The sequence below is a fragment of the Pempheris klunzingeri genome, chromosome 3 (assembly GCF_042242105.1).
Source record: "Pempheris klunzingeri isolate RE-2024b chromosome 3, fPemKlu1.hap1, whole genome shotgun sequence".
Classification (NCBI taxonomy): Eukaryota; Metazoa; Chordata; class Actinopteri; order Acropomatiformes; family Pempheridae; genus Pempheris; species Pempheris klunzingeri.
In genome coordinates, this window is record NC_092014.1 from 590,145 (window position 1) to 604,924 (window position 14,780).

At 48.1% G+C, this 14,780-nt stretch overlaps 1 protein-coding gene across 1 annotated transcript in view; it reads left to right on the forward strand.

Annotated features, from left to right (window-relative positions):
* The window catches only part of tpcn3 (two pore segment channel 3), an 18,516-nt gene extending 3,968 nt beyond the window's left edge, over positions 1-14,548 (forward strand). Inside the window, exons 5-19 of the mRNA XM_070856615.1 lie at positions 1,121-1,237; positions 2,351-2,469; positions 2,907-3,008; positions 4,477-4,603; positions 4,731-4,938; positions 6,291-6,435; positions 6,691-6,876; positions 7,944-8,008; positions 8,344-8,431; positions 8,575-8,644; positions 9,675-9,894; positions 11,929-12,019; positions 12,807-12,920; positions 13,378-13,490; positions 14,232-14,548. Coding sequence (XP_070712716.1) covers positions 1,121-1,237; positions 2,351-2,469; positions 2,907-3,008; positions 4,477-4,603; positions 4,731-4,938; positions 6,291-6,435; positions 6,691-6,876; positions 7,944-8,008; positions 8,344-8,431; positions 8,575-8,644; positions 9,675-9,894; positions 11,929-12,019; positions 12,807-12,920; positions 13,378-13,490; positions 14,232-14,365 — 1,899 coding nt within the window. The 3' untranslated portion in view covers positions 14,366-14,548. The remainder of the gene's footprint in view (positions 1-1,120; positions 1,238-2,350; positions 2,470-2,906; positions 3,009-4,476; positions 4,604-4,730; positions 4,939-6,290; positions 6,436-6,690; positions 6,877-7,943; positions 8,009-8,343; positions 8,432-8,574; positions 8,645-9,674; positions 9,895-11,928; positions 12,020-12,806; positions 12,921-13,377; positions 13,491-14,231) is intronic.
* Positions 14,549-14,780: the final 232 nt, after the last annotated feature.

Sequence of the window (14,780 nt, forward strand, 5' to 3'; positions counted from 1 at the left end):
TGTTATTCTAAGTGTGTGACAGCATCATGGAAAGGATCCCTACAGAGAGAGACCTGGAAGATCCTTTTGGTTTAACCACAAACAGCACACACACCAGACTACATTCACTAAAACAGGGGTTTTAGAGAACAGGACACAGGAGCTGCTGCTCTGCTGCTGGTTAGTTGGTTAGTTTGACCTTTCAGCAGGTAATTTTGGATCCAACAGAATATTTGTGTGACACAAAAACACAAACGGACTAAGCAGCTGAAGCGGCAGTAGACCAGGAACTCCTGTGTGTTCTACAAGGTAAAATGTTTGTCAATTTGTCAATAAAGTCTGGTTGCCCTGAAGAGAGCGACATAGTGGCTGTGGCAAGTGATCTATGAAGCTAGTCAACAAACTAACCAGCTGGTTAGTAGTGAGTCTTTAGTGAGCACGGATGGATCGGTCAGACCGTGATCCTGCATGTGGCTCATGTTGATCCTCGTGATCTAAATGATTTAGAAGAAGTATTTCTAAACTCGTGTCTGTCAGAACCATCAGACCCAAACAAAACCAGGTCCAGGAGAAGCCGACCCGTCTGTTATCTGTGGAGGCTCCCGGTGACGGTTGGTGAGTCGGACCCAGAACACTTCCTGGTTTTTGGTGTGAATGCTGAGCTGAGTTCCTGTCTGAGCGCTGCACAGTCAGAAATGTGCTGAGGAGACTTTCTGCCTGTTGTGAAACAACCTTTAGCCGCAGATGTTGCCTCGTCAGCACCTTTTACAGCACAACGACTTCCTGGTGACTCAGGCACTGAGGCGACCAATCACAGGCACCGTCCTGAGGAAGCTGTTTGGAGGGCCACTGTAACTCTGTCCCGGCAGACAGGGACGCTGTAGTTTCCTGCTGTCCTTGAACATCTCTCTGCTGTGCTGTGGTTCAGATGAGTAAACAGACATTGTGCTGCTCCTCAGAGGACGAAGCTTCCTGGACTTCCTGTCGCAGTTGTTGCCTGAAGTTTCTAAACTGATTCTCCGAAACCCTCCCTTCTCCTGAACGATCCTGAGACACGTATTGATCTTATTGATCGTTGGTTAGAGACAGTGAACGCCTCCTGTGTTTCTTTGTTAACGTCGCCTGTCGGTGTCTCCTGCAGCTCACTCTGGTTGATATGATCATCTACGGAGCGCTGAAGGCTACAAACTGTTACGCCGTCCGCTGGTCCAGAGTCCTGCGCCCCCTGCTGCTGGTCAACGTCACCGAGGGACGGCAGGTAAGGGCCTGTCTCACCTGTCTCACCTGTCTCACCAGTCTCACCTGTCCCAGCCTGCAGGCAGCACACATGAGCTATTTCCATGGTTTTGTTCTGGTCATTAGACGTATCACTGAGCTCCCCAGAGGATGAACCCTCTAGATGAGAGACAGTGACTTCAGGGCTCAACTGATCTCTAATCTGAGTCACAGATTAAATATCCCGTCCTGAAGAGGCTGTGTGTCCAGGTGTGTGTCCAGGTGTGTCTCCAGGTGTGTGTCCAGGTGTGTCTCCAGGTGTGTGTCCAGGTGTGTGTCCCGGTGTGTGTCCCGGTGTGTGTCTCCAGATGTGTGTCCAGGTGTGTGTCCAGGTGTGTGTCCCGATGTGTGTCCCGATGTGTGTCCCGATGTGTGTCCCGGTGTGTGTCCCGGTGTGTGTCCCGGTGTGTGTCCCGGTGTGTCTCCAGGTGTGTGTCCAGGTGTGTGTCCAGGTGTGTGTCCAGGTGTGTGTCCCGGTGTGTGTCCCGGTGTGTGTCCAGGTGTGTGTCCAGGTGTGTGTCCCGGTGTGTCCCGGTGTGTCTCCAGGTGTGTCTCCAGGTGTGTGTCCAGGTGTGTCTCCAGGTGTGTCTCCAGGTGTGTCTCCAGGTGTGTGTCCAGGTGTGTGTCCAGGTGTGTGTCCAGGTGTGTCTCCAGGTGTGTCTCCAGGTGTGTCTCCAGGTGTGTGTCCAGCTGAGGCGTCACATGGCGTGCTGCTGTCCTGTAATCTCTGCATCAGGACGGCCTGCAGTTTAAACTTCCTGCAGCTAAACGAAATGTTTGGCTGTGTGGGCCGATGGCGCCTGAAGGCATCATTAGCCTGGTGTCCTGTGGGGGGGGTCATAACCGCTGTGTTTGTTGGTGTCCTGTGGGGGGGGTCATAACCGCTGTGTTTGTTGGTGTCCTGTGGGGGGGGTCATAACCGCTGTGTTTGTTGGTGTCCTGTGGGGGGGGTCATAACCGCTGTGTTTGTTGGTGTCCTGTGGGGGGGGTCATAACCGCTGTGTTTGTTGGTGTCCTGTGGGGGGGGGTCATAACTGCTGTGTTTGTTGGTGTCCTGTGGGGGGGGGTCATAACTGCTGTGTTTGTTTGTGTTCAGCTCCGCAGAGCGTTCAGAAGCATCCGGAACGCTCTGCCTCAGATCTTCTACGTCTTCCTGCTCTTCATGTTCAGCCTCCTCATCTTCTCCCTCATGGCGCTCAAACTGCTCGGCAAACGGTGAGCCCCCCTCTGTGCCCCCCCCCCCCCCCCCCCCCTGGGCCCCCCCAGGGGGTCCTCAGTGGTTTCTCCTGTAAAGATGGTTCAGGGTTGTTTACCTGGATGAGGGCGAGACAGGAAACAGGAAGTTACTCACATGAAGTGTTTGTGTCGGATCGTCATGAAACAAGGAAATGTTATTTACTGTGTGTGTGTGTGTGTCTGTGTGTGTGTGTCTGTGTGTGTGTGTGTGTGTGTGTGTGTCTGTGTGTGTGTCTGTGTGCGTGTGTGTCTGTGTGTGTGTCTGTGTGTGTGTCTGTGTGTGTGTCTGTGTGTGTGTCTGTGTGCGTGTGTGTGTGTCTGCGTGTGTGTGTGTGTGTCTGCGTGTGTGTGTGTCTGTGTGTGTGTGTGTGTGTCTGTGTGCGTGTGTGTGTCTGTGTGTGTGTGTGTGTCTCCAGAGGCCTGAGAACAGCAGATGGCTCTCCGTACTTCACCAGCTACCTGGAGATCGTCTTCGATCTTTACGTCCTCGTCACGACAGCCAACAGCCCCGACGTCATGTGAGACTTTTACTAAACGCCTCCTGAGGTCACAGCTCTGTCCTCTGTCCTCTGTCCTCTGTCCTCTGTCCTCTGTCCTCTGACCTGTGTCCTCTGTCCTCTGTCCTCTGTCCTCTGACCTGTGTCCTCTGACCTGTGTCCTCTGTCCTCTGTCCTCTGTCCTCTGTCCTCTGACCTGTGTCCTCTGTCCTCTGTCCTCTGTCCTCTGTCCTCTGACCTCTGTCCTCTGTCCTCTGACCTGTGTCCTCTGTCCTCTGTCCTCTGTCCTCTGTCCTCTGACCTGTGTCCTCTGTCCTCTGTCCTCTGTCCTCTGTCCTCTGTCCTCTGACCTGTGTCCTCTGTCCTCTTTCCTCTGTCCTCTGTCCTGTGTCCTCTGTCCTCTGTCCTCTGACCTGTGTCCTCTGTCCTCTGACCTGTGTCCTCTGTCCTCTGTCCTCTGACCTGTGTCCTCTGTCCTCTGTCCTCTGTCCTCTGACCTGTGTCCTCTGTCCTCTGTCCTCTGTCCTCTGTCCTCTGTCCTCTGTCCTCTGACCTGTGTCCTCTGTCCTCTGTCCTCTGTCCTCTGACCTGTGTCCTCTGTCCTCTGTCCTCTGTCCTCTGACCTGTGTCCTCTGTCCTCTTTCCTCTGTCCTCTGTCCTGTGTCCTCTGTCCTCTTTCCTCTGTCCTCTGTCCTGTGTCCTCTGACCTCTGTCCTCTGTCCTCTGACCTGTGTCCTCTGTCCTCTGTCCTCTGACCTGTGTCCTCTGTCCTCTGACCTGTGTCCTCTGTCCTCTGTCCTCTTTCCTCTGTCCTCTGACCTGTGTCCTCTGTCCTCTGACCTGTGTCCTCTGTCCTCTGACCTGTGTCCTCTGTCCTCTTTCCTCTGTCCTCTGACCTGTGTCCTCTGACCTGTGTCCTCTTTCCTCTGTCCTCTGACCTGTGTCCTCTGTCCTCTGTCCTCTGTCCTCTGACCTGTGTCCTCTGTCCTCTTTCCTCTGTCCTCTGACCTCTGTCCTCTGTCCTCTGTCCTCTGTCCTCTGACCTGTGTCCTCTGTCCTCTGTCCTCTGTCCTCTGACCTGTGTCCTCTGTCCTCTGTCCTCTGACCTCTGTCCTCTGTCCTCTGACCTGTGTCCTCTGTCCTCTGTCCTCTGACCTCTGACCTCTGTCCTCTGACCTGTGTCCTCTGACCTGTGTCCTCTGACCTCTGTCCTCTGTCCTCTGTCCTCTGTCCTCTGACCTGTGTCCTCTGACCTCTGTCCTCTGTCCTCTGTCCTCTGACCTGTGTCCTCTGACCTCTGTCCTCTGTCCCCTGACCTCTGACCTGTGAGCCCAGAAACTTTCTCCGTAGAAGAATTCCTCCTGATATGTACTTTCTTCTTCCTCCATCATCCATCTTCACAGCGGCCATCTTGGTTTTCATAACGAGCTCTTATTAGTGAGTGAGGTCAGAAACAGGAAGGAAGTGACGCTCTGCTTCTCGTTGGCAGGATGCCGGCGTACAACGCCAGCTTCATCTTCGCCATCTTCTTCATCCTCTACATCCTCATCAACACCTACATCTTCATGTCCGTCTTCTTGGCCGTCGTCTACAACAACTACAAGAAGCACCTGAAGGTAGGGCCCATAATGCATCAGTCCGCCCCCCCCGGTCCACGCTCCCGTCGTTTCCCTCCGCTTTGTCGGACTCGTCGTTACACGAACGCGGTCCGTCCTCACCCCCCTCTTCTCGTTGGCCCCCCAGGAGGAGGTACGGCAGCTGGTGAGGGCCAAAAGGCACAAGATGGTGCGAGCGTTCGCCGTGCTGCAGGAGCAGAGGGAGGGGGGGGGGCAGCCCGTGGTGAGCCAGGCCAACTGGAACCAGACGGTCCGACTGGTTCGGTCCGACATCAGCAACGCTCACCGGGAGCTGCTGTGGAGCGTCTGTGACGACCAGAGCCAGGGCTGCATCGGTACACACACACTGTAACACACACACACACACACTGTAACACACACACTGTAACACACACACACACACACTGTAACACACACACTGTAACACACACACATACACTGTAACACACACACACACACACACACACTGTAACACACACACACACTGTAACACACACATACATTGTAACACACACAGACCGGTCAACCACACACACACACACACACAAACAAACACACACACACAAAGACACACACACAGACCGGTCAACCACACACACACACTAACACACACGCACACACTGTAACACACACACACACTCACAGACAGGTCAACCACGCACACACACACACACACTAACACACACACACACACTGTAACACACACACACACACACACACACACACACACTGTAACACACACGCACACACACACACACACACACACTGTAACACACACACACACACACACACACTCACAGACAGGTCAACCACGCACACACACACACACACGTGTTACAGTGTGTGTGTGTTACAGTGTGTTTGTGTGTGTCGTGTGTGTGTTACAGTGTGTGTGTGTGTGTGTGTGTGTGTGTGTGTTACAGTGTGTGTGTGTGTGTGTGTGTGTGTGTGTTAGTGTGTGTGTGTGTGTGCGTGTGTGAGTGTTAGTGTGTGTGTGTGTCTGTGTGGTGTCAGCATCCTCTGCAGTTCGCCGACTCATCGCCGCTGAAGAGGAAGTCAAAGTGCTTCGTCATGGAGTTCAGCTTCAGTGTGGTGTGAGCGAGCCGCTGGGGGGGGGGGGGGGGGGGGGGGGGGGGGGGTCACTGTGACCACCTGGAGATTCTACTGGTTTGTTCTTCCTCTGTGTTGAATCAGGACGTGGGACAGAGACTAGAGCCCAGACTAGAGCCCAGACTAGAGCCCAGACTAGAACCCAGACTAGAACCCAGACTAGAGCCCAGACTAGAGCCCAGACTAGAACCCAGACTAGAGCCCAGACTAGAGCCCAGACTAGAGCCCAGACTAGAACCCAGACTAGAACCCAGACTAGAGCCCAGACTAGAGCCCAGACTAGAGCCCAGACTAGAGCCCAGACTAGAACCCAGACTAGAGCCCAGACTAGAGCCCAGACTAGAACCTGCTGCAGCTTCACTGCTGAATCCAGCTGATGGTGAGTGTAGGGAGGTGGACCACCTGGAGGGAAGATGATCCTGGAGCTGCTTCCTGAACGCAGCACAGGGGGGTGGGGGGGGTGGGGGGGGTGCAGGTGTGTCAGCGTCACCTGCTGATAAACACCTGGTGAAGAGGTGAAACTCCGCTGGTCCGAACGGGTCCAGACCCCCCTGACGCCCCTCTGTCCGCCCCCCAGGGAAGGTGGCCTTCGTCCAGCTCGCTGACCTCCTGAACATCGAGGTGATCACACTCAAGTCCAGACCACACCCACTGCGCAGTGTGTGCCCCGCCCTCTACCTGTCGGCCCCCAGCCGCCTCCTCTGCAGACTGGTCCAACACAGGTGAGACAGACGGGGGGGGCATCACCATTACACCTGTTAGAGTAAAGAATCATTCTGAAGCACTGGGGGGTACAGGGGGGACCACTTTTAGGACATTCAGTGAATCTAACTTTCTCTACACACTGGTGGTGTGTGTGTGTGTCTGTGTGTGTGTGTGTGTGTGTGTGTGTGTGTGTGTGTCTGTGTCTGTGTCTGTGTGTGTCTGTGTGTGTGTGTGTGTGTGTGTCTGTGTGTGTGTGTGTGTGTGTGTGTCAGGGCCTTCGTGATGACCTATGACCTCATCATCCTGGTGAACGCCGTGTTCATCGGCCTGGATGAGGAGAACCCGCTGATCGCCAACTCAGAGTGGGTCTTCCTGGCTCTGTACCTGCTGGAGATCCTGCTGAAGCTCTACGTGTTCGAGCCCCGAGCCTTCTTCTCCAGGCACAGCTTCTGGAACTGGTGAGGGCGCCGCCACCAAAGGATTGTGGGTAACGCTGCAGAGCGCAGGGAGGTGAATGAAAGAAGGTAAAGACGTAAGGACACGTCTTCTCCTCCCAGTAGAGTCGGCGGGAGGAACGTTTGACCGTGGTAAAATGAGTTCACATTGATCCTACTGGCTGATGTATGATAGGTGTGTTTGAGTACGTGTGTGTGTGTGTGTGTGTGTGTGTGTGTGTGTGTGTGTGTGTGTGTGTGTGTGTGTGTGTGTGTGTGTGTGTGTGTGTGTGTGTGTGTGTGTGTGGAGGTGTCCTGCAGAGGCTCGTCCACTAAACGTTCCCAAGTCTTAAATCACAGCTGTCACGTCTCTCACAGTTTACCTGCCTCCCAGATTGTCAGTATGAGGTACGTGACCCTGCTTCACCCTCTATCTGCTGCTTCTTCAGTCCACCGTCTGTCAGCCCCCAGCTCCCAGCTCCCAGCCCCGAGCCTCCAGCTCCCAGCTCCCAGCTCCCAGCTCCCAGCTCCCAGCCCCCAGCCCGCTGACGCCACAGTGTTGTTGGTGCAGCCTTTGCTTTGTTCCCATCAGTGTGTTTAGAACCAGCAGGTCGTTGCTGCTGATCACCTGTCTGTCCACTTTATTAGGAACCCCAGTACGACCTAATAAAGTGGACCCTGAGGTCCTCTGAAGCTCTGTTGCTGCAGCCGTTGATGTTTTCTTTGGTGTTTTTGCAGTTTTACAATTGTGCCCCCCCCCCCCGCTGCTGAGCAGTGCAGCTGCAGTGACTTCAGTCAGATGTTTGCAGCATCGTGTTTGAACGTTTCATGGATGTTTTATGAAAAGTGGATACTCAGAGATGATTGGCCAGAAGGTGGTCAGACAGACAGACAGACAGACAGGCAGACAGACAGACAGGCAGACAGACAGACAGACAGAAGGTATCCAGCTTCTCTAAGACATCCGTGGATGTTTGTGTTCGCCGTGTTGGTGGTGATGTCACACTGACATCACATGATCAGCTTCACTTATCTTCATCGCTGTCGAAGGAAAACATTCCCGTTTCCTAAAGTGTGTGTTGTGCTTTCAGGTTCGACACCGTCATCGTCGTCTCTGCGCTCATCGCCACCATCGTCAACTCGGCCATGAAGTCATGTGAGTGCTGCTCAGACGTGGAGGCCTTAAAGCCGCAGGCACAAGGTTGAACGTAGCGCTGAAACAATGAGTCGATTCACTGACGGACGGTAAATCAGTCGTTTAGTGACTGACTGAAGTCAGTTATGGACCAAAGTCCTTTTTCTGCCGTCAGTTTCTCAAATGTTTCAGGTTGAAGCATTTTTACTTGCTTCTGTTCTCAGTGAAGTGTGTTTGTGCTTCATCACGACACGTGTGTCTGATTATATTAATGTCAGAAGTGTTTCTACATGTGACCGCTGAGTTACAGTCAAGTTTTATCCGTCTCTCTGAATCTCTGCTCCGTCCCGTCGTAGCGGGGGGTTACACCAGCCGTCAGATCCTGGACATCGTCTTCATCCTGCGAGTGCTCCGACTGATCCGGGTGGTGGACAGCATCAAAAGGTTTGATCTTTAGCCTGTCGGGCTGAACGTGAGGGTGTGTGTGCTAACAGGAGGACGAGCACAGCGCTGCCTTCTTTGGTTCATGGTTCCACGTGTCTTAAAGTGTTGCTTCACTAACGAGCAGGACTACGTTTCCCTGTCAGGTTTCGTACCATCATCAACACCCTGATCAGGATTGGACCAGCGATCCTCACGTTTGGGCAGCTGATCATTGTGAGTAGCTGACAGCAGATGGCCTGTCGGGCGTCAAAGTGTTTTGATTTTTCCCAAAAAGCCTTGAGGTACTCTGAGAATCCACAGCCGCACTAGCAGCTAAGTGCTACAGGCTGATGTTTAGCAGGTAACATGTCGAACATGTTCACCACAGACTGGATAGAAGAGGTGGACGCAGCCGCCGTGATGTCACCCGCTGGTATGTGGACCGTTTCACGTTACGGGTGTAGCCATCTTGGTTTCATGGCCGTGACCATCTTGGTTTTTTAGATCCAGAAGAGACGTTCGATCCATGAAGACCTCCTCTGATTGGTCAGGTTCAGTCAGGACCCTCCTCTGATTGGTCGGGTTCAGTCAGGACCCTCCTCTGATTGGTCGGGTTCAGTCAGGACCCTCCTCTGATTGGTCAGATTCAGTCAGGACCCTCCTCTGATTGGTCAGGTTCGGTCAGGACCCTCCTCTGATTGGTCAGGTTCAGTCAGGACCCTCCTCTGATTGGTCAGAGAGCAGGTAGCCCCGCCCTAAAGTCCCCCCTCTTCCTGGTGTATCTTCCTCTAAATGGACCATAACTTACTAAATGAACTGAAGAAGACTGAACAGATTCTGCTCTCAGTCTCTAGTTTACACTGAGCTGATAAATCAGGAGAGAAGTCTCCTCATTTCCTCATTGACTTCCATCCAATCAGACTTCTGTTTGGAGCCAGTGGAGTCGCCCCCTGCTGGACACTAGAGAGGAAGCAGCTTTAAGGCTTCACTGTTCAGACCCAGAAGCTTCGTCCACTTCTTTATACAGACTGTGGTTCACCATCATAGTTTAGCATGTTAGCGTGCTAGCATATTACAGTTCATCCTGAGGGGACCATGAACCTTTGAACCACATTCCATCACAATCCATCCAATAGCTGTTGACATATCTCAGTCTGGACCAAAGTGAAGGACCAACATCACCGTCCACAGATCCGAGAGTGTGGCTAGTAGCTTGTAGCTTAGCATCCTGGTGTTGGCGTTTCTGACTGGTCCTCTTCCTCAGGTGGTGTACTACATCTTTGCCATGGTGGGGATGGAGCTGTTCAAAGGGAAGGTGAAGTTTTACGAGGAGGACTCCAGTGACCCGGCGAAGGCGTACTGTGGAAACCCTCTGCTGAAAGGAACGGCCTTCGCTCTTCTCAACTACTGCAAGAACAACTTCAACAACGTGGTGTCCTCCTTCATCCTGCTGGTGGAGCTCACTGTGGTCAACCAGTGGCACGATATCCTTCACCTGAACGCCTCGCTGCTGTCAGGAAGCACCTGTGGGCCCTGAAGTTCAGATTAGTTTAAGTCTGGTTACATTTCCATACAACAGTTACACTAATGTTACACTAATGTCATCAGTATCTAAATCTACCTGAAGAACGCAGGTCTCTGACTGACGGGGTATAATGTTAGTATAGTTAGTATAATGTTAGTATAGTTAGTATAATGTTAGTATAGTGTTAGTATAGTTAATATAATGTTAGTATAGTGTTAGTATAGTTAGTATAATGTTAGTATAATGTTAGTATAGTGTTAGCATAGTTAGTATAATGTTAGTATAGTTAGTATGATGTTAGTATAGTTAGTATAATGTTAGTATAGTTGGTATAATGTTAGTATAGTGTTAGTATAGTGTTAGTATAGTTAGTATGTTAGTATAGTTAGTATAATGTTAGTATAGTTAGTATAGTTAGTATGATGTTAGTATAGTTAGTATAATGTTAGTATAGTTAGTATAATGTTAGTATAGTTAGTATAGTTAGTATGATGTTAGTATTGTTAGTATAGTTAGTATAATGTTAGTATAATGTTAGTATAGTGTTAGTATAATGTTAGTATAGTTAGTATAATGTTAGTATAGTTAGTATAATGTTAGTATAGTTAGTATAGTTAGTATGATGTTAGTATAGTTAGTATAGTTAGTATAATGTTAGTATAATGTTAGTGTAGTGTTAGTATAGTTAGTATAGTTAGTATAATGTTAGTATAGTTAGTATAGTTAGTATGATGTTAGTATAGTTAGTATAATGTTAGTATAGTTGGTATAATGTTAGTATAGTGTTAGTATAGTTAGTATAATGTTAGTATAGTTAGTATAATGTTAGTATAGTTAGTATAGTTAGTATGATGTTAGTATAGTTAGTATAATGTTAGTATAGTTGGTATAATGTTAGTATAGTTGGTATAATGTTAGTATAGTTAGTATAATGTTAGTATAGTTAATATAATGTTAGTATAGTTAGTATAATGTTAGTATAATGTTAGTATAGTTAGTATAATGTTAGTATAGTTAGTATAATGTTAGTATAGTTAGTATAGTTAGTATGATGTTAGTATAGTTAGTATAATGTTAGTATAGTTAGTATAATGTTAGTATAGTTAGTATAATGTTAGTATAATGTTAGTATAGTTGGTATAATGTTAGTATAGTTAGTATAATGTTAGTATAATGTTAGTATAGTTAGTATAATGTTAGTATAATGTTAGTATAGTTAATATAATGTTAGTATAGTGTTAGTATAGTTAGTATAATGTTAGTATAATGTTAGTATAGTTAATATAATGTTAGTATAGTTAGTATAATGTTAGTATAATGTTAGTATAGTTAGTATAATGTTAGTATAGTTAGTATAATGTTAGTATAATGTTAGTATAGTTAGTATAATGTTAGTATAATGTTAGTATAGTTGGTATAATGTTAGTATAATGTTAGTATAGTTAATATAATGTTAGTATAGTTAGTATAATGTTAGTATAATGTTAGTATAGTTGGTATAATGTTAGTATAATGTTAGTATAGTTAATATAATGTTAGTATAGTGTTAGTATAGTTAGTATAATGTTAGTATAATGTTAGTATAGTTAATATAATGTTAGTATAGTTAGTATAATGTTAGTATAATGTTAGTATAGTTAATATAATGTTAGTATAATGTTAGTATAGTTAGTATAATGTTAGTATAATGTTAGTATAGTTAGTATAATGTTAGTATAATGTTAGTATAGTTGGTATAATGTTAGTATAATGTTAGTATAATGTTAGTATAGTTGGTATAATGTTCTTAAAATGAAGTATAAAGTAGCATAACATGGAAATACACAAGTACAAGTACCTCACAAATAATTCCAATAGTACTTGAATGTTCTTGTGTTTTTAAAATAAAACTCCACAAACCAACTTGACGCTCAGGCGAGTCCCTTCACAGACTCTAGTCTCTGTTCGGACTCATTCACATTTGGGTTCCTGAGGTTCCTTAACGAAGCTCCACTGCTCAGCAGCGGCTTCGCCACCGTCACCCACGTGTCGGCCCGGATCTTCTTCGTCCTCTTCCACATCGTGGTCGTCATCGTCATCATCAAGTAAGACTCGCAGTGACTCCCCTCAGCTGACGGCAGACCAGCCTGTCGAAAGAACAAGGCGATCCTCGTGTTTCTGTTTTTCGGCCGCATAGATGCATGTATGGTCTGATGGTGCAGAGCAGCTGAAGTCTGCAGAACAGTTCGTTAAACTGGATTTAAACTGGTTTAGTGCTGCAGCATCGTATCCCAAAAGAGAACAGTTGACGCTGAAACCCCGTAAAGTAACAGAATGGTCATCAGACTGTTTACCGACCAGGATCCCCCCCCCCCCGCAGAGGGCAGCAGGCTTTTATCTGAGGCACGCCTGTATTTCTAATTTCCTCTGCTTGATCAGTATATTTGGTCAAATGTTAGTATGAAGTGTTTCCTGATCTGGTCCTCATGATGTTGATACCACAAAATACAGTCTGGCTGGAACAGTAGCACTTCAAATTAGAAGTGATAAAAGTCTACTTTATTTAACTTCCTGTTTGGATGTGTCCACAACACACAAAATGGCAAATCTGAAGAGAGAAACATGATTCACATATTTATTTAGATTCAGTGCAACGTTCACTTTAAGAGGAAATCATCATCATCATTCATGTTCATCACCAGAACAAGGCGCTGCTCAGAACTGCAGGAGCTGCTGCCTGCTGGTTCGTCCTCTGCAGGCAGGAGCTGCTGCCTGCTGGTTCGTCCTCTGCAGGCAGGAGCTGCTGCCACTCCCTCTCGGCCCGCCATGATGTCATCACGTCTCCCCCTGCCGTGTTCAGCTGATGACGCGTCACTTCCTGTTGTCTTTCAGCATCTTCGTGGCGTTCGTCCTCGAGGCGTTCTTCGTGGAGTACTCGGTGGATAAGAGCGACCTGCAGACGTCTCTGGAGAAGAAGATCGAGGAGCTGGAGCTGGCTGTGGCACAGTGCGTTACCCTGACAACCAGGACCTGACACACACACACACACATCCTACACACACACACACACACGACACCAGCGCTGACTGTACGTCATATTTAACTGACGGATTTAAAGGGCCAGACCACCATGTTATCAAACGCACCTACTTCACCAAGTCTCAGAGTGTCCGTGAACGCACCACATTTTGAATCAGCTGATTATGATCTAAGTTTGACCACTGAGCTTCCTGGACGCTGGTCAGCAGAAACACCATTTAAACATGGATGCAGCATAAAGTGCAGCGCTGCCTCTTTACGTGAATGAGCTCCGTGTAAACGATCTGGTTCAGATGATGCTGTAATGTTTTTACTGTCCGGTGAGGTTGCGTTCAAAGACGCCTCTTCACCGTCTGATTGGTCCATGGCCTACACATCAAAACTCAAACATGTTTGATAATCTTCATGCTGTTTCGTCCACCAGAGAGAAGCTGGAGGAAAACTTGGTGAACGCCATGGAAACCATGGACAACGACCTGGGAACCGGCCAAGCAGCCGACCACAAACCCACCCTGAGGTTCCAAATCGCCTCAAAAAGTACGAAACAGTCACACAGAACAAGTAGAGCAAGCAAAGAAAAGATGAGATGGACAAGAAGGAGCCTTCGGGACAGCTAGATGCTTTTATTTTGAAAGGGCAGACTTGGGATAAGATGAACTTTATTGACCCCCGCATCGAGGAAATTCCCTGGTCACACCAGCTGTGGATCCGTGGGACCTCAATTATCTACAGATCAAAGAACCAGAAGGATTCAAACTTTTACACACGTTTTAGGACAAAAGGCATTTAAAGATAAAAACATGTTTGTTTCAGGCCGCCAACACATTCTGAAACTAGCTGAATGTTCAATCTGTCCACGACATCCTGTAATAACACTGACAGGCTCAGAGTGTGTGACAGCATCATGGAAAGGATCCCTACAGAGAGAGACCTGGAAGATCCTTTTGGTTTAACCACAAACAGCACACACACCAGACTACATTCACTAAAACAGGGATTTTAGAGAACAGGACACAGGAGCTGCTGCTCTGCTGCTGCCTCCATCAGTCAGTGTGTTTGTGTTCTTGTGAGTTAAACAGATGTTGTTTTGGACACAAACTGACCACTGAAACAACAAAGTCACACAAGAACACAAAGTAACTAACAGATCACGGCAGCAGGCAGACCTGTGTAAAATGACTGTTTTGTCAATGGAGTCTGGTCTGTTTTATAAGAAGAGCACAGACTCAGTCACAGTATTGATCATCAGTATTGGTGCTAACTGTGTGTGTGTTTCAGGATACCGGACGGTGGACGCTCTGCTGCAGCGGATGTTCGAGGCCGATCTCGACCCCGAAGACTTCGCCGAGAGCGACGACCCCGAAGCTCAGACCAGCGGGAACTTCTCGAATCCGGCGTTCAGCTCGGCGTGAACGAGGGAACTTTTCCGAAGGGAAGCAGATTCTGTCATTTATCCAGTTTTATACTCTCATAGACTCGTTTAATCATGAAATCACTCCTGAGGGGAGTCGACAGTCGGGCCTGTTATATTTTTATATTTCTGTGCTGTCGCTCTGTACAAATCTGTATTTTCACATAAAGAATATTTCCAGTGAGGCTTCGTCTGTTTCATCTGTTCTCAGAAAGTCAGTGATGGTTTTTAATGAAGGAATAATTCTTTCTTCTTGTTATGACAGCTTCCTGTTGGTTCATGTAACGATATATAAGATATAATGTTAAAGCAAAAACAAGATCAACTGACTGAGTTTCAAAATAAAAGTTTATTCAGGAAGTTACTAATAACAGATTGATCACCAATCAGACTGATCAGAAACAGGAAACACTTTT